Here is a 26,189-nt window from a genome sequence, read left to right as displayed (position 1 = left end):
TGTGAGACATGCGCTGAAACGGCTGCGTGCTATGAAAAACGAAAAAAAAAAAAAAAAAAAAAAAGCATTAGCCCTAATGCTGTCTGCTTGCCCACAGCAGGACTAAATGTAATAAGAAACCACATGTCCGGCACACAAAACTTCTTGTCCCGGGCATCGGGCTATAGGAATTCCACATCCCTGTTGGCGCCAAAAAAACGTCTGCAACAAACATGCGTCAAAAATGACGCAACCACGACGCCGGAAATTACGATATTCTCGCGCCAAAAAAGTCTTGCCCCAAAAATGACGCAATAAATTGTAGCATTTTCTGTACCCGCGAGCCTAACAGCCCGCAATTTAGAAGTAAAAAGTCAATTGAAAATTTTAAGGTAAGAAAAATATTTTGTTCATATGCATTTTCTCAAAAAATTAAACTGACAGTCTGAAAGAAGGAACACTGATAATCCTGAATCATGGCAAATATAAGTTTTAAACATATATTTAGAACTTTATATATAAAGTGCCCAAGCATAGCTTAGAGTGTCATCAAAAAATAAGACTTACTTACCCTAAGACACTCATCTACATATAGTAGATAGCCAAACCAGTACTGAAACGAGAATCAGTAGAGGTAATGGTATATAAGAGTATATTGTCGATCTAAAAAGGGAGGTAGGAGAAGAAATCTCTACGACCGATAACAGAGAACCTATGAAATAGATCCCCTAGAGGAAGACCATGGCATTCAAATAGGCAATACTCTCTTCCCATCCCTCTGACATTCAGCCTGCTGCGAAGCGCATATCAACGTAGAATCTAGCACAAACTTACTTCACCACCTCCATGGGAGGCAAAGTTTGTAAAACTGAATTGTGGGTGTGGTGAGGGGTGTATTTATAGGCATTTTGAGGTTTAGGAAACTTTGCCCCTCCTGGTAGGAATGCATATCCCATACGTCAATAGCTCATGGACTCTTGCCAATTACATGAAAGAAATAAGGTAAGATGTAATGCCGAGAGCTCTGACACTCTGCAAGCAGAAGAAATAGCAACAAGAAATAAAACTTTCAAAGATAACAATTTAATATCTAAGGAATGCATAGGCTTAAACGGAGCACCTTGAAGAACATTAAGAACTAAACTAAGACTCCAAGGAGGAGTAACTGGTTTGAACACAGGCCTGATTCTGACCAAGGCCTGGCAAATGATTGTACATCTGCCAGACGTATGTGAAACAAAATAGATAAGGCAGAAATTTGACCCTTTAGGGAACTTGTCGATAATCATTTCTCCAAACCCTCTTGGAGAAATGACAACATTCAAGGAATCCTAACTCTACTCCAAGAGTAGCCCATGGATTCACACCAACAGAGATATTTACGCCATATCTTATGATAAATCTTTCTAATTACCGGTTTACGAACCTGAATCATGGTCTCTATGACCGAGTCAGAAAAAACCCGCTTGGACCAAATTAAGCGTTCAAACTCCAAGCAGTCAGCTTCAGAGAAACTAGATGTGGGTGAAGGAAGAGACCTTGATTAGAAGATCCTTCCTCACAGAAGTCTCCAAGGTATCCAAGGTATCAGAGATGCCATGTCCACCAGAGTTGCATACCAAATCCTGCAAGGCTAAGCCGGAGAAAAACAAACAGAGAAAATAGGTATGCTAGCCTGAAGGTTCAAAGTACCGCCAGGGAATTTATTCAGTACTGCCTGAGGGTCCCTGAACCTCGACCCATATCTTGGAAGCTTGGCATTCAGTCGATATGCCATGAGGTCCAATTCCGGCTGATCCCATCTGAGAATCAGGCTGAGAAACCACTACCGGATGGAGCTCTCACTCCCCCAGATGAAGGGTCTGCCTGCTCAAGAAGTCAGCCTCCCAGTTGTCCACCCCTTGGATGTGGATCGCTGACAGACAGCAAGATTGGGTATTTGCCCACTGAACTATTTTGGTTACCACTGTAATCGATAAGGAACTCCTCGTTCCACTCTGATGAATGATGTAAGCCACTGAATTTATGTTATCCGATTGGAATCTGATAAACTGGACTGAAGCTAACTGGAGCAAGGTCAGAGGAGCATTACAAATCTCAGTTCCATAATGTTTATAGGAAGCACAAAGAAAAGACTCGGACTGAGTCCAAACTCCCTGAGCCGTTAGGGAGCCTCAGACTGTTCCCCTTCCTAGAAGGCTAGCGTCAATTGTCACAATAACCCAAGCCAGTCTGCGAAAGCAGGTTCCCTGAGAGAGATGATCCAGAGACAACACCCATTGAAGAGAATCCCTTGTCTGCTGCTCTAGTAGTATTTGAGGAGACAAGTCCCCATAATCTCCTGTCCATTGCCTGAGCATGGATAACTGCAGAGGACTGAGGTGGAACCGAGCAAACGTGATGATGTCCCTTGCCGCCACCATCAGCCTGATTACCTCCATGACTGAGCCACTGATGACCGAGGAGTGGACTGAAGAACTAGACAAGTATTGAAGATCTTTGAATTCCGGACCTCTGTCAAAAAAATCCTTATTGATAAGGAATCTATAATGATTCCCAAGAAAAACATAATTTATGTAAGAACTTACCTGATAAATTCATTTCTTTCATATTAGCAAGAGTCCATGAGCTAGTGACGTATGGGATATACATTCCTACCAGGAGGGGCAAAGTTTCCCAAACCTCAAAATGCCTATAAATACACCCCTCACCACACCCACAATTCAGTTTAACGAATAGCCAAGAAGTGGGGTGATAAGAAAAAAGTGCGAAAGCATATAAAATAAGGAATTGGAATAATTGTGCTTTATACAAAAAAATCATAACCACCCCAAAAAAAGGGCGGGCCTCATGGACTCTTGCTAATATGAAAGAAATGAATTTATCAGGTAAGTTCTTACATAAATTATGTTTTCTTTCATGTAATTAGCAAGAGTCCATGAGCTAGTGACGTATGGGATAATGATTACCCAAGATGTGGATCTTTCCACACAAGAGTCACTAGAGAGGGAGGGATAAAATAAAGACAGCCAATTCCTGCTGAAAATAATCCACACCCAAAATAAAGTTTAACGAAAAACATAAGCAGAAGATTCAAACTGAAACCGCTGCCTGAAGTACTTTTCTACCAAAAACTGCTTCAGAAGAAGAAAATACATCAAAATGGTAGAATTTAGTAAAAGTATGCAAAGAGGACCAAGTTGCTGCTTTGCAAATCTGATCAACCGAAGCTTCATTCCTAAACGCCCAGGAAGTAGAAACTGACCTAGTAGAATGAGCTGTAATTCTCTGAGGCGGAGGTTTACCCGACTCAACATAGGCAAGATGAATTAAAGATTTCAACCAAGATGCCAAAGAAATGGCAGAAGCTTTCTGGCCTTTTCTAGAACCGGAAAAGATAACAAATAGACTAGAAGTCTTTCTGAAAGATTTAGTAGCTTCAACATAATATTTCAAAGCTCTAACAACATCCAAAGAATGCAACAATTTCTCCTTAGAATTCTTAGGATTAGGACATAATGAAGGAACCACAATTTCTCTACTAATGTTGTTGGAATTCACAACTTTAGGTAAAAATTCAAAAGAAGTTCGCAACACCGCCTTATCCTGATGAAAAATCAGAAAAGGAGACTCACAAGAAAGAGCAGATAATTCAGAAACTCTTTTGGCAGAAGAGATGGCCAAAAGGAACAAAACTTTCCAAGAAAGTAATTTAATGTCCAATGAATGCATAGGTTCAAACGGAGGAGCTTGAAGAGCCCCCAGAACCAAATTCAAACTCCAAGGAGGAGAAATTGACTTAATGACAGGTTTTATACGAACCAAAGCTTGTACAAAACAATGAATATCAGGAAGATTAGCAATCTTTCTGTGAAAAAGAACAGAAAGAGCAGAGATTTGACCTTTCAAGGAACTTGCAGACAAACCTTTATCCAAACCATCCTGAAGAAACAGTAAAATTCTCGGAATTCTAAAAGAATGCCAAGAAAAATGATGAGAAATACACCAAGAAATATAAGTCTTCCAGACTCTATAATATATCTCTCTAGATACAGATTTACGAGCCTGTAACATAGTATTAATCACAGCGTCAGAGAAACCTCTTTGACGAAGAATCAAGCGTTCAATCTTCATACCTTTAAATTTAAGGATTTCAGATCCTGATGGAAAAAACAGAATTTATGTTTACCTGATAAATTACTTTCTCCAACGGTGTGTCCGGTCCACGGCGTCATCCTTACTTGTGGGATATTCTCCTCCCCAACAGGAAATGGCAAAGAGCCCAGCAAAGCTGGTCACATGATCCCTCCTAGGCTCCGCCTACCCCAGTCATTCGACCGACGTTAAGGAGGAATATTTGCATAGGAGAAACCATATGGTACCGTGGTGACTGTAGTTAAAGAAAATAAATTATCAGACCTGATTAAAAAAACCAGGGCGGGCCGTGGACCGGACACACCGTTGGAGAAAGTAATTTATCAGGTAAACATAAATTCTGTTTTCTCCAACATAGGTGTGTCCGGTCCACGGCGTCATCCTTACTTGTGGGAACCAATACCAAAGCTTTAGGACACGGATGAAGGGAGGGAGCAAATCAGGTCACCTAAATGGAAGGCACCACGGCTTGCAAAACCTTTCTCCCAAAAATAGCCTCAGAAGAAGCAAAAGTATCAAACTTGTAAAATTTGGTAAAAGTGTGCAGTGAAGACCAAGTCGCTGCCCTACATATCTGATCAACAGAAGCCTCGTTCTTGAAGGCCCATGTGGAAGCCACAGCCCTAGTGGAATGAGCTGTGATTCTTTCGGGAGGCTGCCGTCCGGCAGTCTCGTAAGCCAATCTGATGATGCTTTTAATCCAAAAAGAGAGAGAGGTAGAAGTTGCTTTTTTGACCTCTCCTTTTACCAGAATAAACAACAAACAAGGAAGATGTTTGTCTAAAATCCTTTGTAGCATCTAAATAGAATTTTAGAGCGCGAACAACATCCAAATTGTGCAACAAACGTTCCTTCTTTGAAACTGGTTGCGGACACAGAGAAGGTACGATAATCTCCTGGTTAATGTTTTTGCTAGAAACAACTTTTGGAAGAAAACCAGGTTTAGTACGTAAAACCACCTTATCTGCATGGAACACCAGATAAGGAGGAGAACACTGCAGAGCAGATAATTCTGAAACTCTTCTAGCAGAAGAAATTGCAACTAAAAACAAAACTTTCCAAGATAATAACTTAATATCAACGGAATGCAAGGGTTCAAACGGAACCCCCTGAAGAACTGAAAGAACTAAATTGAGACTCCAAGGAGGAGTCAAAGGTTTGTAAACAGGCTTAATTCTAACCAGAGCCTGAACAAAGGCTTGAACATCTGGCACAGCAGCCAGTTTTTTGTGAAGTAACACCGACAAGGCAGAAATCTGTCCCTTCAGGGAACTTGCAGATAATCCTTTTTCCAATCCTTCTTGAAGGAAGGATAGAATCCTAGGAATCTTAACCTTGTCCCAAGAGAATCCTTTAGATTCACACCAACAGATATATTTTTTCCAAATTTTGTGGTAAATCTTTCTAGTTACAGGCTTTCTGGCCTGAACAAGAGTATCACTAACAGAATCTGAGAACCCTCGCTTCGATAAAATCAAGCGTTCAATCTCCAAGCAGTCAGCTGGAGTGAAACCAGATTCGGATGTTCGAACGGACCCTGAACAAGAAGGTCTCGTCTCAAAGGTAGCTTCCAAGGTGGAGCCGATGACATATTCACCAGATCTGCATACCAAGTCCTGCGTGGCCACGCAGGAGCTATCAAGATCACCGACGCCCTCTCCTGATTGATCCTGGCTACCAGCCTGGGGATGAGAGGAAACGGCGGGAACACATAAGCTAGTTTGAAGGTCCAAGGTGCTACTAGTGCATCCACTAGAGCCGCCTTGGGATCCCTGGATCTGGACCCGTAGCAAGGAACTTTGAAGTTCTGACGAGAGGCCATCAGATCCATGTCTGGAATGCCCCACAGCTGAGTGACTTGGGCAAAGATTTCCGGATGGAGTTCCCACTCCCCCGGATGCAATGTCTGACGACTCAGAAAATCCGCTTCCCAATTTTCCACTCCTGGGATGTGGATAGCAGACAGGTGGCAGGAGTGAGACTCCGCCCATAGAATGATTTTGGTCACTTCTTCCATCGCTAGGGAACTCCTTGTTCCCCCCTGATGGTTGATGTACGCAACAGTTGTCATGTTGTCTGATTGAAACCGTATGAACTTGGCCCTCGCTAGCTGAGGCCAAGCCTTGAGAGCATTGAATATCGCTCTCAGTTCCAGAATATTTATCGGTAGAAGAGATTCTTCCCGAGACCAAAGACCCTGAGCTTTCAGGGATCCCCAGACCGCGCCCCAGCCCATCAGACTGGCGTCGGTCGTGACAATGACCCACTCTGGTCTGCGGAATGTCATCCCTTGTGACAGGTTGTCCAGGGACAGCCACCAACGGAGTGAGTCTCTGGTCCTCTGATTTACTTGTATCTTCGGAGACAAGTCTGTATAGTCCCCATTCCACTGACTGAGCATGCACAGTTGTAATGGTCTTAGATGAATGCGCGCAAAAGGAACTATGTCCATTGCCGCTACCATCAACCCGATCACTTCCATGCACTGAGCTATGGAAGGAAGAGGAACGGAATGAAGTATCCGACAAGAGTCTAGAAGCTTTGTTTTTCTGGCCTCTGTCAGAAAAATCCTCATTTCTAAGGAGTCTATTATTGTTCCCAAGAAGGGAACCCTTGTTGACGGGGATAGAGAACTCTTTTCCACGTTCACTTTCCATCCGTGAGATCTGAGAAAGGCCAGGACAATGTCCGTGTGAGCCTTTGCTTGAGGAAGGGACGACGCTTGAATCAGAATGTCGTCCAAGTAAGGTACTACAGCAATGCCCCTTGGTCTTAGCACAGCTAGAAGGGACCCTAGTACCCTTGTGAAAATCCTTGGAGCAGTGGCTAATCCGAAAGGAAGCGCCACGAACTGGTAATGTTTGTCCAGGAATGCGAACCTTAGGAACCGATGATGTTCCTTGTGGATAGGAATATGTAGATACGCATCCTTTAAATCCACCGTGGTCATGAATTGACCTTCCGGATGGAAGGAAGAATAGTTCGAATGGTTTCCATCTTGAACGATGGAACCTTGAGAAACTTGTTTAAGATCTTGAGATCTAAGATTGGTCTGAACGTTCCCTCTTTTTTGGGAACTATGAACAGATTGGAGTAGAACCCCATCCCTTGTTCTCTTAATGGAACAGGATGAATCACTCCCATTTTTAACAGGTCTTCTACACAATGTAAGAATGCCTGTCTTTTTATGTGGTCTGAAGACAACTGAGACCTGTGGAACCTCCCCCTTGGGGGAAGTCCCTTGAATTCCAGAAGATAACCTTGGGAGACTATTTCTAGCGCCCAAGGATCCAGAACATCTCTTGCCCAAGCCTGAGCGAAGAGAGAGAGTCTGCCCCCCACCAGATCCGGTCCCGGATCGGGGGCCAACATTTCATGCTGTCTTGGTAGCAGTGGCAGGTTTCTTGGCCTGCTTTCCCTTGTTCCAGCCTTGCATTGGTCTCCAAGCTGGCTTGGCTTGAGAAGTATTACCCTCTTGCTTAGAGGACGTAGCACCTTGGGCTGGTCCGTTTCTACGAAAGGGACGAAAATTAGGTTTATTTTTTGCCTTGAAAGGCCGATCCTGAGGAAGGGCGTGGCCCTTACCCCCAGTGATATCAGAGATAATCTCTTTCAAGTCAGGGCCAAACAGCGTTTTCCCCTTGAAAGGAATGTTAAGTAGCTTGTTCTTGGAAGACGCATCAGCCGACCAAGATTTCAACCAAAGCGCTCTGCGCGCCACAATAGCAAACCCAGAATTCTTAGCCGCTAACCTAGCCAATTGCAAAGTGGCGTCTAGGGTGAAAGAATTAGCCAATTTGAGAGCATTGATTCTGTCCATAATCTCCTCCAAAGGAGGAGAATCACTATCGACCGCTCTTATCAGATCATCGAACCAGAAACATGCGGCTGTAGCGACAGGGACAATGCATGAAATTGGTTGTAGAAGGTAACCTTGCTGAACAAACATTTTTTTAAGCAAACCTTCTAATTTTTTATCCATAGGATCTTTGAAAGCACAACTATCCTCTATGGGTATAGTGGTGCGTTTGTTTAAAGTGGAAACCGCTCCCTCGACCTTGGGGACTGTCTGCCATAAGTCCTTTCTGGGGTCGACCATAGGAAACAATTTTTTAAATATGGGGGGAGGGACGAAAGGAATACCGGGCCTTTCCCATTCTTTATTAACAATGTCCGCCACCCGCTTGGGTATAGGAAAAGCTTCTGGGAGCCCCGGCACCTCTAGGAACTTGTCCATTTTACAAAGTTTCTCTGGGATGACCAACTCGTCACAATCATCCAGAGTGGATAATACCTCCTTAAGCAGAATGCGGAGATGTTCCAACTTAAATTTAAATGCAATCACATCAGGTTCAGCCTGTTGAGAAATGTTCCCTGAATCAGTAATTTCTCCCTCAGACAAAACCTCCCTGGCCCCATCAGACTGGGTTAGGGGCCCTTCAGAAATATTATTATCAGCGTCGTCATGCTCTTCAGTATCTAAAACAGAGCAGCCGCGCTTACGCTGATAAGTGTTCATTTTGGCTAAAATGTTTTTGACAGAATTATCCATTACAGCCGTTAATTGTTGCATAGAAGGAGTATTGGCGCGCTAGATGTACTAGGGGCCTCCTGAGTGGGCAAGACTCGTGTAGACGAAGGAGGGAATGATGCAGTACCATGCTTACTCCCCTCACTTGAGGAATCATCTTGGGCATCATTGTCATTATCACATAAATCACATTTATTTAAATGAATAGGAATTCTGGCTTCCCCACATTCAGAACACAGTCTATCTGGTAGTTCAGACATGTTAAACAGGCATAAACTTGATAACAAAGTACAAAAAACGTTTTAAAATAAAACCGTTACTGTCACTTTAAATTTTAAACTGAACACACTTTATTACTGCAATTGCGAAAAAACATGAAGGAATTGTTCAAAATTCACCAAATTTTCACCACAGTGTCTTAAAGCCTTAAAAGTATTGCACACCAAATTTGGAAGCTTTAACCCTTAAAATAACGGAACCGGAGCCGTTTTGAACTTTAACCCCTTTACAGTCCCTGGTATCTGCTTTGCTGAGACCCAACCAAGCCCAAAGGGGAATACGATACCAAATGACGCCTTCAGAAAGTCTTTTCTAAGTATCAGAGCTCCTCTCACATGCGACTGCATGCCATGCCTCTCAAAAACAAGTGCGCAACACCGGCGCGAAAATGAGGCTCTGCTTATGCTTTGGGAAAGCCCCTAAAGAATAAGGTGTCTAAACCAGTGCCTGCCGATATTATTATATCAAAATACCCAGATAAAATGATTCCTCAAGGCTAAATATGTGTTAATAATGAATCGATTTAGCCCAAAAAAAGTCTACAGTTTTAATAAGCCCTTGTGAAGCCCTTATTTACGATCGTAATAAACATGGCTTACCGGATCCCATAGGGAAAATGACAGCTTCCAGCATTACATCGTCTTGTTAGAATGTGTCATACCTCAAGCAGCAAGAGACTGCACACTGTTCCCCCAACTGAAGTTAATTGCTCTCAACAGTCCTGTGTGGAACAGCCATGGATTTTAGTGACGGTTGCTAAAATCATTTTCCTCATACAAACAGAAATCTTCATCTCTTTTCTGTTTCTGAGTAAATAGTACATACCAGCACTATTTCAAAATAACAAACTCTTGATTGAATAATAAAAACTACAGTTAAACACTAAAAAACTCTAAGCCATCTCCGTGGAGATGTTGCCTGTACAACGGCAAAGAGAATGACTGGGGTAGGCGGAGCCTAGGAGGGATCATGTGACCAGCTTTGCTGGGCTCTTTGCCATTTCCTGTTGGGGAGGAGAATATCCCACAAGTAAGGATGACGCCGTGGACCGGACACACCTATGTTGGAGAAAAGGACCTTGTGACAGAAGGTCTGGTCTTAACGGAAGAGTCCACGGTTGGCAAGAGGCCATCCGGACAAGATCCGCATACCAAAACCTGTGAGGCCATGCCGGAGCTACCAGCAGAACAAACGAGCATTCCTTCAGAATCTTGGAGATTACTCTTGGAAGAAGAACTAGAGGCGGAAAGATATAGGCAGGATGATACTTCCAAGGAAGTGATAATGCATCCACTGCCTCCGCCTGAGGATCCCGGGATCTGGACAGATACCTGGGAAGTTTCTTGTTTAGATGGGACGCCATCAAATCTATTTCTGGAAGTTCCCACATTGGAACGATCTGAAGAAATACCTCTGGGTGAAGAGACCATTCGCCCGGATGCAACGTTTGGTGACTGAGATAATCCGCTTCCCAATTGTCTATACCTGGGATATGAACCGCAGAGATTAGACAGGAGCTGGATTCCGCCCAAACCAAAATTCGAGATACTTCTTTCATAGCCAGAGGACTGCGAGTTCCTCCTTGATGATTGATGTATGCCACAGTTGTGACATTGTCTGTCTGAAAACAAATGAACGATTCTCTCTTCAGAAGAGGCCAAAACTGAAGAGCTCTGAAAATTGCACGGAGTTCCAAAATATTGATCGGTAATCTCACCTCCTGAGATTCCCAAACTCCTTGTGCCGTCAGAGATCCCCACACAGCTCCCCAACCTGTGAGACTTGCATCTGTTGAAATTACAGTCCAGGTCGGAAGCACAAAAGAAGCCCCCTGAATTAAACGATGGTGATCTGTCCACCACGTTAGAGAGTGTCGAACAATCGGTTTTAAAGATATTAATTGAGATATCTTTGTGTAATCCTTGCACCATTGATTCAGCATACAAAGCTGAAGAGGTCGCATGTGAAAACGAGCAAAGGGGATCGCGTCCGATGCAGCAGTCATAAGACCTAGAATTTCCATGCATAAGGCTACCGAAGGGAATGATTGTGACTGAAGGTTTCGACAAGCTGCCATCAGTTTTAGACGCCTCTTGTCTGTTAAAGACAGAGTCATGGACACTGAATCTATTTGGAAACCCAGAAAGGTTACCCTTGTCTGAGGAATCAATGAACTTTTTGGTAAATTGATCCTCCAACCATGATCTTGAAGAAACAACACAAGTCGATTCGTATGAAATTCTGCTAAATGTAAAGACTGAGCAAGTACCAAGATATCGTCCAAATAAGGAAATACCACAATACCCTGTTCTCTGATTACAGACAGAAGGGCACCGAGAACCTTTGTAAAAATTCTTGGAGCTGTAGCAAGGCCAAACGGCAGAGCCACAAACTGGTAATGCTTGTCCAGAAAAGAGAATCTCAGGAACCGATAATGATTCGGATGAATCGGAATATGCAGATATGCATCCTGTAAATCTATTGTGGACATATAATTCCCTTGCTGAACAAAAGGCAAGATAGTCCTTACAGTTACCATCTTGAACGTTGGTATCCTTACATAACGATTCAATATTTTTAGATCCAGAACTGGTCTGAAGGCATTCTCCTTCTTTGGTACAATGAAGAGATTTGAATAAAACCCCATCCCCTGTTCCTGAACTGGAACTGGCATAATTACTCCAGTCAACTCTAGATCTGAAACACAATTCAGAAATGCTTGAGCTTTTACTGGATTTACTGGGACACGGGAAAGAAAAAATCTCTTTGCAGGAGGTCTCATCTTGAAACCAATTCTGTACCCTTCTGAAACAATGTTCTGAATCCAAAGATTGTGAACAGAATTGATCCAAATTTCTTTGAAAAAACGTAACCTGCCCCCTACCAGCTGAGCTGGAATGAGGGCCGCACCTTCATGTGGACTTAGAAGCAGGTTTTGCCTTTCTGGCTGGCTTGGATTTATTCCAGATTGGAGATGGTTTCCAAACTGAAACTGCTCCTGAGGATGAAGGATCAGGTTTTTGTTCTTTGTTGAAACGAAAGGAACGAAAACGATTATTAGCTCTGTTTTTACCCTTAGATTTTTTATCCTGTGGTAAAAAAGTTCCTTTCCCACCAGTAACAGTTGAAATAATAGAATCCAACTGAGAACCAAATAATTTGTTACCCTGGAAAGAAATGGAAAGTAGAGTTGATTTAGAAGCCATATCAGCATTCCAAGTCTTAAGCCATAAAGCTCTTCTAGCTAAAATAGCTAGAGACATAAACCTGACATCAACCCTGATAATATCAAAGATGGCATCACAGATAAAATTATTAGCATGCTGAAGAAGAATAATAATATCATGAGAATCATGATGTGTTACTTGTTGCGCTAAGGTTTCCAACCAAAAAGTTGAAGCTGCAGCAACATCAGCCAAAGATATAGCAGGTCTAAGAAGATTACCTGAACACAGATAAGCTTTTCTTAGAAAGGATTCAATTTTCCTATCTAAAGGATCCTTAAATGAAGTACCATCTGACGTAGGAATAGTAGTACGTTTAGCAAGGGTAGAAATAGCCCCATCAACTTTAGGGATTTTGTCCCAAAATTCTAATCTGTCAGACGGCACAGGATATAATTGCTTAAAACGTTTAGAAGGAGTAAATGAATTACCCAATTTATCCCATTCTTTGGAAATTACTGCAGAAATAGCATTAGGAACAGGAAAAACTTCTGGAATAACCACAGGAGATTTAAATACCTTATCCAAACATTTAGAATTAGTATCAAGAGGACCAGAATCCTCTATTTCTAAAGCAATTAGAACTTCTTTAAGTAAAGAACGAATAAATTCCATTTTAAATAAATATGAAGATTTATCAGCATCAACCTCTGAGACAGAATCCTCTGAACCAGAAGAGTCATCAGAATCAGAATGATGATGTTCATTTAAAAATTCATCTGTAGGGAGAGAAGTTTTAAAAGATTTTTTACGTTTACTAGAAGGAGAAATAACAGACATAGCCTTCTTTATGGATTCAGAAACAAAATCTCTTATGTCATCAGGAACATTCTGCACCTTAGATGTTGAAGGAACTGCAACAGGCAATGGTACTTTACTAAAGGAAATATTATCTGCATTAACAAGTTTGTCGAGGAAGGAGAGGAAACGCTGGAAACACATAGGCCCGATTGAAGGACCAAGGCGCTGCTAGAGCATCTATCAACACCGCCTGAGGATCCCGGGACCTGGACCCATAAAGAGGAAGTTTGGCATTCTGACGGGACGCCATCAGATCCAATTCTGGAGTGCCCCATAGCGGAGTCAGCTGGGCAAATACCTCCGGGTGGAGTTCCCACTCCCCCGGATGAAAAGTCTGACGACTTAGAAAATCCGCCTCCCAGTTGTCTACTCCTGGGATGTGAATTGCCGAGAGGTGGCAAGAGTGATCCTCCGCCCACCTGATTATTTTGGTTACTTCCATCATTGCAAGGGGACTCCTTGTTCCCCCTTGATGGTTGATGTAAGCTACAATTGTGATGTTGTCTGACTGAAATCTGATGAATTCGGTCGCAGCTAGCTGCGGCCATGCCTGAAGAGCGTTGAATATCGCCCTCAGTTCCAGAATGTTTATCGGGAGAAGAGCTTCTTCCCGAGACCATAAGCCCTGAGCTTTCAGGGAGTCCCAGACTACACCCCAGCCCAATAGACTGGCGTCGGTCGTTACAATGATCCACTCTGGTCTGCGGAAACACATTCCCTGAGACAGGTGATCCTGAGACAACCACCAGAGAAGAGAATCTCTGGTCTCCTGGTCCAACTGTATTCGAGGAGACAAATCTGCATAATCCCCATTCCACTGTTTGAGCATGCATAATTGCAGTGGTCTGAGGTGTATCCATGCAAAAGGGACTATGTCCATTGCCGCTACCATTAGTCCGATTGTCTCCATGCACTGAGCCACAGACGGCCGAGGAATGGAATGAAGAGCTCGGCAAGTAGTTAAGAGTTTTAACTTTCTGACCTCCGCCAGAAATATTTTCATTTCTACCGAGTCTATTAGGGTTCCTAGGAAGGGAACTCTTGTGAGGGTGGAGAGAGAACTCTTTTTGATGTTCACCTTCCACCCGTGAGACCTCAGAAAGGCCAATACAATTTCCGTGTGAGACTTGGCTCTTTGGAAAGTCGACGCCTGAATTAAGATGTTGTCTAGATAAGGCGCCACTGCTATGCCCCGCGGTCTTAGAACCGCCAGGAGGGACCCTAGCACCTTTGTGAAAATTCTGGGAGCGGTGGCCAACCCGAAAGGAAGAGCCACAAACTGATAATGCTTTTCCAGAAAGGCGAACCTGAGAAAATGGTGATGATCTTTTTGGATAGGAATATGTAGGTACGCATCCTTTAGATCCACGGTAGTCATATATTGACCCTCCTGGATCACTGGCAAGATTGTCCGAATGGTCTCCATCTTGAATGATGGGACTCTGAGGAACTTGTTTAGAATTTTGAGATCCAGGATTGGTCTGAAAGTTCCTTCTTTTTTGGGAACCACAAACAGGTTTGAGTAAAACCCCAGCCCTTGTTCCGCAATTGGAACTGGGTGGATCACTCCCATTGTATGTAGGTCTTCTACACAGCGTAAGAACGCCTCTTTCTTTGTCATGTCTGAAGACAGACGAGAAATATGGAACCTTCCCCTTGGAGGGGAGTCCTTGAATTCTAGAAGATATCCCTGGGATACAATCTCTAAGGCCCAGGGATCGTGTACGTCTCTTGCCCAGGCCTGAGCCAAGAGAGAGAGTCTGCCCCCTACTAGATCCGATCCCGGATCGGGGGCTACCCGATCATGCTGTCTTAGGGGCAGCAGCAGGCTTCTTGACCTGTTTACCCTTGTTCCAGCCCTGGTAAGGCTTCCAGGCTGCCCTGGGTTGTGAAGTGTTACCCTCTTGCTTTGCAGCAGGGGAGGATGAAGCAAGACCGCTCCTGAAGTTCCGAAAGGAACGAAAATTATTTTGTTTGTTCTTCGTCTTGAAGGACTTGTCCTGGGGGAGAGCATGGCCTTTTCCCCCAGTGATTTCTGAAATAATCTCTTTCAATTCAGGCCCGAAGAGGGTCTTTCCTTTGAAAGGGATGTTCAATAGTTTGGATTTTGACGACACATCGGCCGACCAGGACTTTAGCCATAACGCCCTGCGCGCTAAAATGGCGAAACCTGAATTTTTTGCCGCTAACTTAGCTATTTGGAAAGCGGCATCTGTGATAAAAGAATTAGCCAGCTTAAGAGCCTTAATTCTATCCATAATGTCCTCATATGAGGTCTCCGTCTGGAGAGCATCTTCCAGCGCTTCCAGGAACAATGCACGCAATAGGTTGGAGAAGAAAACCTTGTTGAACAAAAATTTTCTTAAGTAAACCCTCCAATTTTTTATCCATAGGGTCTTTAAAAGCACAACTGTCCTCAATTGGTATGGTTGTGCGTTTAGCAAGTGATGAAACAGTGGTGTCAGATATGGGGAACATTTTCTTAAAAACAGGAGGGGGAACAAACGGAATACCTGGTCTATTCCACTCCCTAGTTATTATATCCGCAATATCTCCCTCAGACGGCACATCCCTCGCCCCCATTTCAGAGCGTTGTGAGTGTATATCGGATACGGCTACTAAAGCGTCAGAATGCTCAGAATCTGTTCTTAAAACAGAGCTATCACGCTTTGCAGGTAACATAGGCAGTTTAGATAAAAATACTGAGAGGGAATTATCCATAACTGCTGCCAATTCTTGCAAGGTAAAAAGAGTTAGACGCACTAGAGGTGCTAGGCGTTGCTTGAGCGGGCGTAACTGGTTGTGACACATGGGGAGAGGATAACGGGCTAACCTCATTAACTTCTGTCTGAGAATCATCTTGGGCCACATTTTTAAGTGCAACAATCTGTTCTTTAAAATGTATAGACATATCAGTACAAGTGGGACACATTCTGAGAGGGGGTTCCACCATGGCTTCTAAACACATTGAACAAGGATTTTCCTTAGTGTCAGACATGTTTAACAGACTAGTTGTAAGACAAACAGGCTTAGAAAACACTTTAATCAAGGAAAAACACACTTTGCAAAAAAAGTTACTGTGCCTTTAAGAGATAAAAAAGGCACACAATTTTCCAAAACAGTGAAAAATGCAGCAAACTTTTCGAAATTTTCACAGTATGTACCTAAAGCATTGGTAAGATTTCACAACTAGAAAAAAAAGCGATTAACCCCTTACTCCGGTGTTGTGAGGCCTAAAGAAACACTCCTAAGTGTTATATTAATAGCCATGTGGGTAGCAACCCCTGAAAGAAACCCCAAAGGAACCTCAAAGTGTCTCAAAAAACAATATTTATGAGTAAAAACCATTTGTCATAAAATAGTGTCAACCAGCCTAAATTAGCCCTGTTCTGTAAGCTTGTAATTCCATACTTAGTCTCTGAATAAAGCCTACCTTTCCCTCATGGGGATCTCATCAGTCCTTTTCTAGCATTATCACAGTCTTGTCTAGAAATAAATGACTGAACATACCTTAGTGCAGCCTAACCTGCAAACCGTTCCCCCCAACTGAAGTTTTCTGGTACTCCTCAGTCCTTTGTGGGAACAGCAGTGGATTTTAGTTACAACATGCTAAAATCATTTTCCTCTCTGCAGAAATCTTCACCTCTTTCCTGCTGGAGAGTAAATAGTACAAACGGGTACCATTTAAAAATAACAAACTTTTGCTTGTAGAACAAAAAACTACAAATCTAACACCACATTCACTTTACCCTCCCGAGAGAGACCCTATTGCTTAGAGCCGGCAAAGAGAATGACTGAGGGGTGGAGCTAGAGGGGGAGCTATATGGACAGCTCTGCTGTGTGCTCTCTTTGCCACTTCCTGTTAGGAAGGAGAATATCCCACAAGTAAAGGATGAATCCGTGGACTGGATACACCTTACAAGAGAAAAGGGATTGGTGGTTCCACATTAGCATCAAAACACAAAGTACAAGTAACATTTTGCAGGGCCTCTTGGTCCATCTTTACCCAATAATTGAACAAATAAAAAATAAAACACTTATTTAATTTTGAGATTATGGCACAAAAACGTTACTGTCCCTTTAAATTCTAAAAACAACTTTTTATTTTCCAATGTAAAAACAGTGGTTTAAGAGCAGCCCAGACAGCCTCTATACCTCAGCTAGCTCTGCTGAGGTGCCTACCTGTACTGCTGGTTGCCGGAGTCAATAGATAGAGAAAATCCAGACTCAATCCAGAGCTGCTCCTACCGGTATCCGGGGACCACTATCACTGAAATGCAGAGGCGCAATGAAATACGTCACCCTTCTGACACTCAGGAAGTGAGAAAGAAAAAAGCGCACAAAAACTCTTTGCCGCTTCAGAACAGATACGCCCGTGGGCGTATCAAGCTGAAGCTCCCGGCCAGCATTAATCTTTACTCTGAAGGTAAAGCCGCCGAAAGCAAGTAAAAAAAAAACAAAAAAAAACACTACCACCCTGACCGGAATAATAACAAACTAAGCCTATTTCCCTTGAGCCTCCTCTCGTCCCCAGTGCCTGCACAACCTGCCTCACATTATCCTATTAACCAATAATAGGATTAATGAATCTGGTGTCCCATACAGAGCTAACTGTTAAAGTGCCAATATTTTTCTTTTACCTACTTAGAAAAATAAATTTAGCACTTACCTCAAAGTAATCTGCCTGGCAGCAGGGCAGCTCACTAGGTTTGAGAGGTATCCTCCCTCACACTGCTATCCCCTAAAACCCCATAGCATGTAAGCCTATGAGCCCATCTATTTGTAGTTCTTCTTCATAAGAGCAGACTACAACAGTGCAACTCTCGGCAGGACCCTCTCTCCCCATTTGATACCTGTAATTGTTTTTATATACCACTTATGTTCATAGCGCTGCAGAACCTGTTGGCGCTTTACAAATACCTGATAATAATAATAACATGGACCTGTGGAAAAAAAGAAAGACTAAGTAATCTTACTCAGGCTTTCAAGTTAGGGCAGCAACAACTATTTGGGAGGCACAGTGAGGATTATAGCCGACAAGTTCCCAATTGCTTAAAAGCCACCACTGCTCTACTGAAGCGACTGACATGGGCTACGGCTAAACCCCAGGAAGGAGCAGAACAAACTTGCTCTGCTGTAAAATAATAAAATCTTGATTGAAGAATCTTCTTTCAGACACCTAAACTTTACCACCTCCTTGCTTTTAACATAGGCAAAGAGAATGACTGGGGTTGGAAGGAAGGGAGGTGATACTCAACAGCTTTGCTGTGGTGCTCTTTGCCTCCTCCTACTGGCCAGGAGTGATATTCCCAATAGTAATTATAGATGATCCGTGGACTCACCGTGTCATTAGAAAGAAAGAAATTTAGCACTTACCTCAATGTAATCTGCCTGGCAGCAGGGCAGCTCACTAGGTTTGAGAGGCCTTCTCCCTCACATGGACCTGTGGAAAAAAGAAAGACCGAGTAATCTTACTCAGGCTTTCAAGTTAGGGCAGCAACAACTATTTGGGAGGCGCAGTGAGGATTATACCACAAGTTCCCAATTGCTTAAAAGCTACCACTGCTCTCTTGAAGAGACTGACATGGGCTACGGCTAGACCCCGGAAAACAGCAGAAGAGACTTGCTCTGCGTAAAAATAATAAAATCTTGATTGAAGATTCTTCTTTCAGACACCTAAACTTTACCACCTCCTTGCTTTTAACGTAGGCAAAAAGAATGACTGGGGTTGGAGGGAAGGGAGGTGATACTTAACAGCTTTGCTGTGGTGCTCTTTGCCTCCTCCTGCTGGCCAGAAGTGATATTCCCAATAGTAATTAGAGATGATCTGTGGATTCACCGTGTCATTAGAAAGAAAGTTATTTAAATTGTCATGCTCTATCTAACTCATGAAAGTTTAATTTTAATTTGAGTGAAACTAACATGTAGGGCAAAATGTATCATCCTTGCAGGCAGACAGGTAGTGAACCTGTCTGCCTGCAATCGGAACTTGCGATGCTGTGTCACATGGCGAAATTTAACCTTGCAGAAGAGGCTTCTTGTGCAATGCCCCCTACTGCTCCTGTGTAGCGAATTGTGCAAGAACAGGCCATGTCAATCACCCCAAATAAGAGAGTTTTGGGGCAATGAGTCTAGCCACCTTTGAGGTGGTGGAGAGGCAAAGAAAGCAGTTTAGCTCCTAATGAAAAAACTAAAATAGTATGTTCAGTACAGGAATATACATTTTTAAATAAATTTTCTTTTTTAAACAGAACACTTTTTCTGTACAATATTTTATAGCTGTATTTTCATAGGCTCTAACTTCAGACAGACTGATAGCATACAAGCAAAAAGACCAGTTTGCAGGTAAAAGGTGACCAAAACATCCAGATTCCCATAATATCATAATGGTACCTACCAGTGTCCCACTCTCCTTTAACTTATCTGAATCCTTCAACTCTCTATACATTATCCTAAAAAAAAGGGAAAAAAAAGTAAGTGTCATTATTTGGAATCAGAGGGCAGAAGTTTAAAAAATAATTAGCAAAAACAAAATGTAAACATGTCAATAAATCCGTATCTTGATGTGCTAGTGTAAGAACACATGGAGTTTTAATGCTTACTGTTGAATAATTTCTTCACACTTGAGAAAGGTAGAATCTGTGTTCAGATGACTCCTCACTACCCCACTCCTACCTGGTTCAATTTTGATATAAAACATTTGAAAGAGACACTGAAATAAAAGCAACTAGAAGCACTAGTAAAAGCCCCGGAGGGCCTTCAAGTATGATCACTATGAGTTTGCCGGAAAGAAAAAAAAAAATAAACAGATTGGTAAGTAGAAATCTCATGTTCATTATATCCATTTATTTTAAACCCATGTTAAAGTGATGGTAACAAATAAAGGGGACTATCAGTCATGAAGTATAAAATAATTCATGCTGAATGTTCCTTTATTTGTTTGAAGCATTCACCGCACTGAGCTCCTCAAGCAGCCCATGGCAGAACGCTATTTTGCTGAGAGGTGACGTTTACACCTCTTTTTTGCTAAGAGGTGACGTTTACACCTCTTTTTTGCTAAGAGGTGACGTTTACACCTCTTAGCCAATAGCCATGCGGGTTATCGGGCTTGGCGCCAGCTGGGCCACAAGACTATTTGCTAAGAGGTGGAAACGTCACCTTTCAGCAAAATAGCTGCTTGAGGAGCACAGTGCGGAGAACTATTCAAACAAATAAAAGATTGAAAGCCCCTTTATTTGTTCCAATGGTAAAACCTAGCATTTCACTTTAAAAAGGGACACTAAACATTAAATAAATTTTATGCACCTCCCTCTAATTGCCATTATGGAACCTAGGTTACAATGCAAGCATGTGAAGGAGAGTTGGAAACATACCAGCATTGAAAAGCAGTGGAAGGAAGATTTCAACATGGTGGCACCCATGACTAGAGTGAGGATGGGAATAACCTCAATACTATGCTTATAAAAATGTATTTAGTGTTTAATGTAGCTTTAACTGTAGATACATACATTTCTGAAGACACATGCACTTCAGTACAATCCTAAACCTTATGATCCTACCAAGGTTTACTCTTCAAAAAAGGATACCAATAGATTTTTTTATCTGAATCATTAAAGTTTAACTGACTGATGTCCTTTTAATCCCTTTTTTTTCCATCTTACGTGTAAGTTGGCTCCCAAATCCTCCTCAGCTTGTCAGATTTCACAGAACCATTGCAGGAGAGTTGAAGCAGCTTCTGCACGTAGTAGAATATGGTGGAACGAAAGTTGCTCAGGGGAAATTCTACTTCTCGACCACTTCCAAGGCCTGTCACCTTCAGGGTCAATGCCAGACGTGGGGCTGGGGCACACTCCACCTCTTCCAAAAGCTCAGAGTGTGGTGTGCCTGATAGAAGATATTACTGTTATATGATTGAAATCACCATGGACTAAATAAGACTTAATAATGATTCAGAAAAGACGGGTTTGCATAAAAATATAATATTTTCCAGTCAGATTAGTATCTGCTCCTTATTTATCACTGAAAATAAGCAACTAGTCTCCATGTCAGTCAGTTATTAGCCAATAGAAATCTTTAAACAGCCTATCTAGTAGCTTTGTTAACGTCCCTCTTCAAAAAACTGTCACGTAAGAAAATAGATCTACATTTTCATTGTTTATGTGCTTCAATTTTTGAGCTTCTTTTATATCTTATTTGCATGCCCCAATAGATATAATTTTTGTGCTCTGTTATATATAATTTTGGTGCTCCATTATATATTTTTATCACGCCAATATAAATTATTATTGCGCTCCAATGACCATTATTATAGATTATTTTTTCACCTTGTAGAGCCCTTTTTTGTAACATTGCTTCTACAATTGGTAGAGAATTGATTTCTAATGCTGTTCTCCACCGTAGTTATGGAGAACTTTAATGCAGGAACTTGCAGGTTCTTCACCGGAGAATATAAATGATAAATTTGTAACTAGGAGAATTAATGACAACTATATGAAGTACGACTAAAAGGATCTAATTTTACCCTTTTTTTTGGAGAACATGTTCTCCACGGAGAGTGAGAACAGAGTAGGAGAATTTTACAGTCGAACTTGCCCAATTTTAGGCACATTTTTGAATGATAAATAGGGGCATTATTTCTCATGAGAACTTTTAAGAGAAAATATAGGAGAATTGGAATGATAAATCTCTCTTCCTAGGGTCCTAAGATTTTCATTTTTTTTAATGAGAACTCCAAGTAACACATTTTGAGTCTTGCCTAAGAACAGATTTTGGATAGTTAATACAAACTAAAATTGACCATTTTTTCTCAAACATCCAAATCTTTAGGAAAATACAATAAAGTGAGATGTGAGCTCTTATTAGAAGTATGAAGATTCTTCTATTATAAAGGTCTAAACGTATATACAGTCCTGACACCCCCATCTATATACCTGGTGCTGGAATCTCCAGGTCAGTAGTTTGCTGAACATTGGTGCGGCCAGGACGGGGGTCAAAAGCTGGAACCAATGCAGAAAATTGCCTCTTCAGCACATAATCATCGTCCCATGTCCTTCGTCGGCCTCCCTTTGTCTCATACTCCTCCTCTTCCTGAAGGAACAACAAAACTGAATAAGATAACTTAAAGGTTGCTCCAATCACAAAAGGAGCTTTCTTAAACACCACCACTGTTAAATGTGTATTATCAGCACCATAATTCAGCTTTCTATTGTTCATGCCATGGATGCTCACCATAACTTCCTCATACTCCTGCTCATCCTGGTTATCATCCTCATTCTCATCATCCTCTTCATCTGGCTCAGGAAGGTCTTCATCATCATCCAGCTCAGCAAGCAGTGTGCTAGCTCGGCAACTATCCAGGAAATCTGAAATTAGAATGTTAAGTAATGAGTATTAGAGTAAAAGAGCAAAGTTTGCTCAATTAAGAATAATTCAAAAGAAGCTAGAACAAAGAATGTTCAGTTTCTATCTAGAGAACAAGGCACACAAATACCTTCCAGGATAGACACTTACCATAAAGTGAATATTCTGCTTCTTGACCTGTGTCACTCTCACTGGAGGTAGAAGTCAAGCTGGTAGTTAGTGTGTTGCTGAGGGACTGGCCTACAGAAAGTCCTGTGGTGGCAGTTGCCACATTGCTGCTGGTAACACTAGATGTTGACATTGTAACAGTGGATGTGGTCCCCGTAGTAGTCAAGTTGGGAAAACTCTGAGCTCCCATCAGTGGTGAAGCTGCAATAAATAAATAAAAGTAAATATTGATGAAGTACGTTAAAATTCCACAAAGGACATGGTAACCCTAGGGCTATTTTCTTGCCTAATATCTAAAATGTGCTTTGTAAGAACCTAAATTTTTCTTTCAGGATTAAGAAAGAACATACAATTTTAACAACTTTCCAATGTACTTCTATTATCAAATTTTCTTTGTTTTCTTGTTATCCTGTTGAAAAGCAGGAAGGTAAGTTCAGGAATGTGCAGAACTTTTAAAGAAGTTTTGCAGCTGGACCAGAAAGATTCCTGTATTATAAATGCCAGGTATCTGGTACTCATACATTTAAATAAGATTGTAATGGTCACTGTAGGCTAGGTATGTGTAGCCCATTACACGTAGGTCAATTAGTTTAAAGATAACTGTCAAATCATTATTGCCAGCTTAATTTTTAATTATCATCATACTTTTTGAAATTTAGTTAAACAAGATATATATATATATATATATATATATATATCATTTAATAATTTAATATCTGTTTTCAAACAATTATTTTCAGATAATGGACAAATAGTTCACAATAAACATGGATTTTTTTCACATCTCTCTCTCTATATACATTCAAAACTCTATCTATAGCCCAGAATAAGTTATGTATTAAACGGCCCTGCAATTAATAATTCATGTATGGTAAGCCAGCTGTATACACACAGTTATAATATATAGGAATAGAGTGTTTGAATAAGGAAGTCATACATGACTAATTTCTAATTACCCTTAATTATTAAAGGGACATTATAATAAATAAATGAAATACTCCAATTCATTAGATTAGTCATTTTTTAATTATGGTCACCTTCTAATTATAGGTTTATCTTCCACAAAACACATAGCTAAAGTCCCATTTGGGAGCCACAACCCACTGCAGGCCCTGAGCAGGACAAGGACAGTTATTGGCAGCAACATGTATATAACATGTCCAAGACTGAGCTCCTTCTTATCCCCCCCCTCAAGCTCTACTCCGACTTGTGACTTCTCTATCCCTGTTGACGGCATCACCATTTCCCCATCGCCCCAAGTCTGCTGCCTCGGAGTTACACTTGACTCAAATCTATCCTTCGCCCCCCATATCTAATTGCTTTCTACATCCTGCCGCAACCATCTACGCAATATTCCCAAGATTCGACCTTTCCTGTGCGCCAACACCACAAAGCAAATAATCTACTCTCGTTATTTCCCGACTTGATTACTGCAATAACCTACTTACTGGCCTTCCTCTTTCCCACCTCTCCCCCCTTCAATCCATCCTAAATGCCTCTGCCAGGCTGATTCACCTTTCCCGTCGCTCTGTATCTGCTACACCTCTCTGTGAGTCCCTTCATTGGCTCCCCATTCACAGCAGAATTAAATTCAAAATTCTCACCCTTGCATACAAAGCGCTCACCAACACCGCTCCCCTCTACCTATCCTCTCGAATCAACAAGTATACTCCAGCCCGCCCACTAAGATTCAACAATGACCTGCTCCTTGCTTCTGCGACTATCACCTCCTCTCATGCTAGACTGCAGGACTTCTGTCGTGCAGCACCTACCCTCTTGAACACTCTCCCTCGTGCTGTCAGGCTTTGCCCTAATCTTTTTTTCCTTTAAATGCTCTCTGAAGACTTTTCTGTTCAGAGAAGCCTACCACCCATCTTAATAATATTTCTCTTACCTAACAACATTTCCCTCATCTAACTCTGCATTAACATCTTTCTCAATCTTGCAGTCCTCACCTCCTGTTTCTCAACCTCCTTCCCTTCTAGATTGTAAGTTCCCACGGGAATAGGGCCCTCAGTTCCTCCTGTATGTGTTTGTAAATTTTGTCCTGTCTCTTAGAAGTTTTATATTATTGTTTTATTTAAATGAACTGTGTCCATGGACAGCTCTGCGGAATATGATGGCGCTTTATAAATAAAGTTTAATAATAATAATAATAAGACTCTCTTAAAGGGACAGTAAACACCTTTGGATTTTTAAATAAAATCTTTAGTTATGCGAAACGAAACTCTGCAATATAATTTTCATAATTGATTTCCTCTTTTTCATTTATTTTAGCTCTGATAATTGAGCAGTTTCTAATATTTAGAAATTGAAATGCACACGGCTGACTTCTCAAGGCTAAATCTGCAACATATCTGTCCATAATTGGCTTTAAGTGATAACTGCTGCAAAACAGTTTACTTTATGCTAATTTTATGTCAGTGGCTAGCTTTATTGGCTGCAAACTAAATCCCAATTGGCCCTTCCAAATAAGGCAAATGGTGGGTGAAAATTAGCTATTTACAAAATAATTGCAATAGAAGGATGTTAAGTCTTGCTGATGTTATTCTAAAGCAAAACACCAGAAATGTCTTGTAATTACAAGACATTTACTGTCTCATTATTTGTGCTGTGGCTCACAAGTGGGACTATACCTATTTGTTTAATGCCTTGTAGAGAATAAGGGGCCCCCTTCTAAAACAGCTATATATTTTGATGAATGAATCACATCAGTGTTCTTTTCCTCCACATGACCGTTTTTCCACTACTACTATTAAAAGTAAGCATTTCCCCTATAAGTGATACTTACTGGCAGAGCTTACTGCATTCCTCCCCAAGGTGTTGGTGTTGTTATCACTGCTGCTGCGGCTCAAGTTCATGTTATTGGTGGCATTCGTCCGTGCAATGTTAGCAACCCTCCTCACAAAGGACTCCAGACTGGATGTCTCCCGAGAAGACAAATTGGGGACACTGGCACTAGAACTCATGGGAGCCCCAGTGGCAAGCAGAGAGCTAACTGACAGCCTGTTGCTAGCTGATGACCCCAAAGGACGTGGAACTGCTGCCTCCTTATTGCTGAGCTCTGACACAGAACTTACGTCAGGTGAGCTTATGCTCACCATACCTATAGAGATAGCAGTGGCCTCACCTGCCTTCCTCTCTCCTCCCTCCACAGCATTCTCTCCACCTGGGGGACAGGTGGTAGACCCTGAGGCTGTAGTGCTTGAGGACAGTAGTAAGATGGGGTCGTGTTGAGGTTCAGAGCCTGGCTCCTCTGCCCGCCTTTCGATCTTGGCACAGCTAAGGCTCACATCACTGCTACTAGCCACACTGCAGACTGAGCTGCTGCTCCCTTTCCGACTGCATGATCCAGCCACACTCCCTGCGACCACACAAGAACTGGATGGAGGAGCTTTGTCAGGACAGTTGTTTTTCACCAGGCTGCTCCAGGAGGGTGGTGTGCCTGCAACAGTGGATGAGATAGGTTTGGGTGACGTCGTGGAATCTGGATCATAACCAGGGGCCAGCTTGAGGTCAAATTTTCCTTCCGCGCCCATGCGGTAAGAGTTAGAGCCACCGGCATCCCATATGACATCAATCCAGCCTGGAAAGGGATAGCAGCGTGTAAGATGGAAGAGCGGATAGTAAAAAAGGTTTGATTGGAGATAGGCAAAGTGAAAGAGCTAAAAGCGCATTAACCTTTTAGACAT

At 42.0% G+C, this 26,189-nt stretch overlaps 1 protein-coding gene across 1 annotated transcript in view; it reads right to left on the bottom strand.

Annotated features, from left to right (window-relative positions):
* Positions 1 to 26,189, bottom strand: part of HECTD1 (HECT domain E3 ubiquitin protein ligase 1) — a 699,591-nt gene that overhangs the window by 242,260 nt on the left and 431,142 nt on the right. The window contains exons 23-27 of the mRNA XM_053711863.1: positions 25,289 to 26,083; positions 22,480 to 22,698; positions 21,900 to 22,331; positions 20,631 to 20,853; positions 19,367 to 19,421 (exon numbers count right to left, since the gene is read on the bottom strand). Coding sequence (XP_053567838.1) covers positions 19,367 to 19,421; positions 20,631 to 20,853; positions 21,900 to 22,331; positions 22,480 to 22,698; positions 25,289 to 26,083 — 1,724 coding nt within the window. The remainder of the gene's footprint in view (positions 1 to 19,366; positions 19,422 to 20,630; positions 20,854 to 21,899; positions 22,332 to 22,479; positions 22,699 to 25,288; positions 26,084 to 26,189) is intronic.

The sequence above is a fragment of the Bombina bombina genome, chromosome 1, assembly GCF_027579735.1.
Source record: "Bombina bombina isolate aBomBom1 chromosome 1, aBomBom1.pri, whole genome shotgun sequence".
Lineage (NCBI taxonomy): Eukaryota > Metazoa > Chordata > Amphibia > Anura > Bombinatoridae > Bombina > Bombina bombina.
The sequence above is the reverse complement of the archived record's forward strand: the minus strand, read 5'-3'. Positions and strand labels throughout refer to the sequence as shown.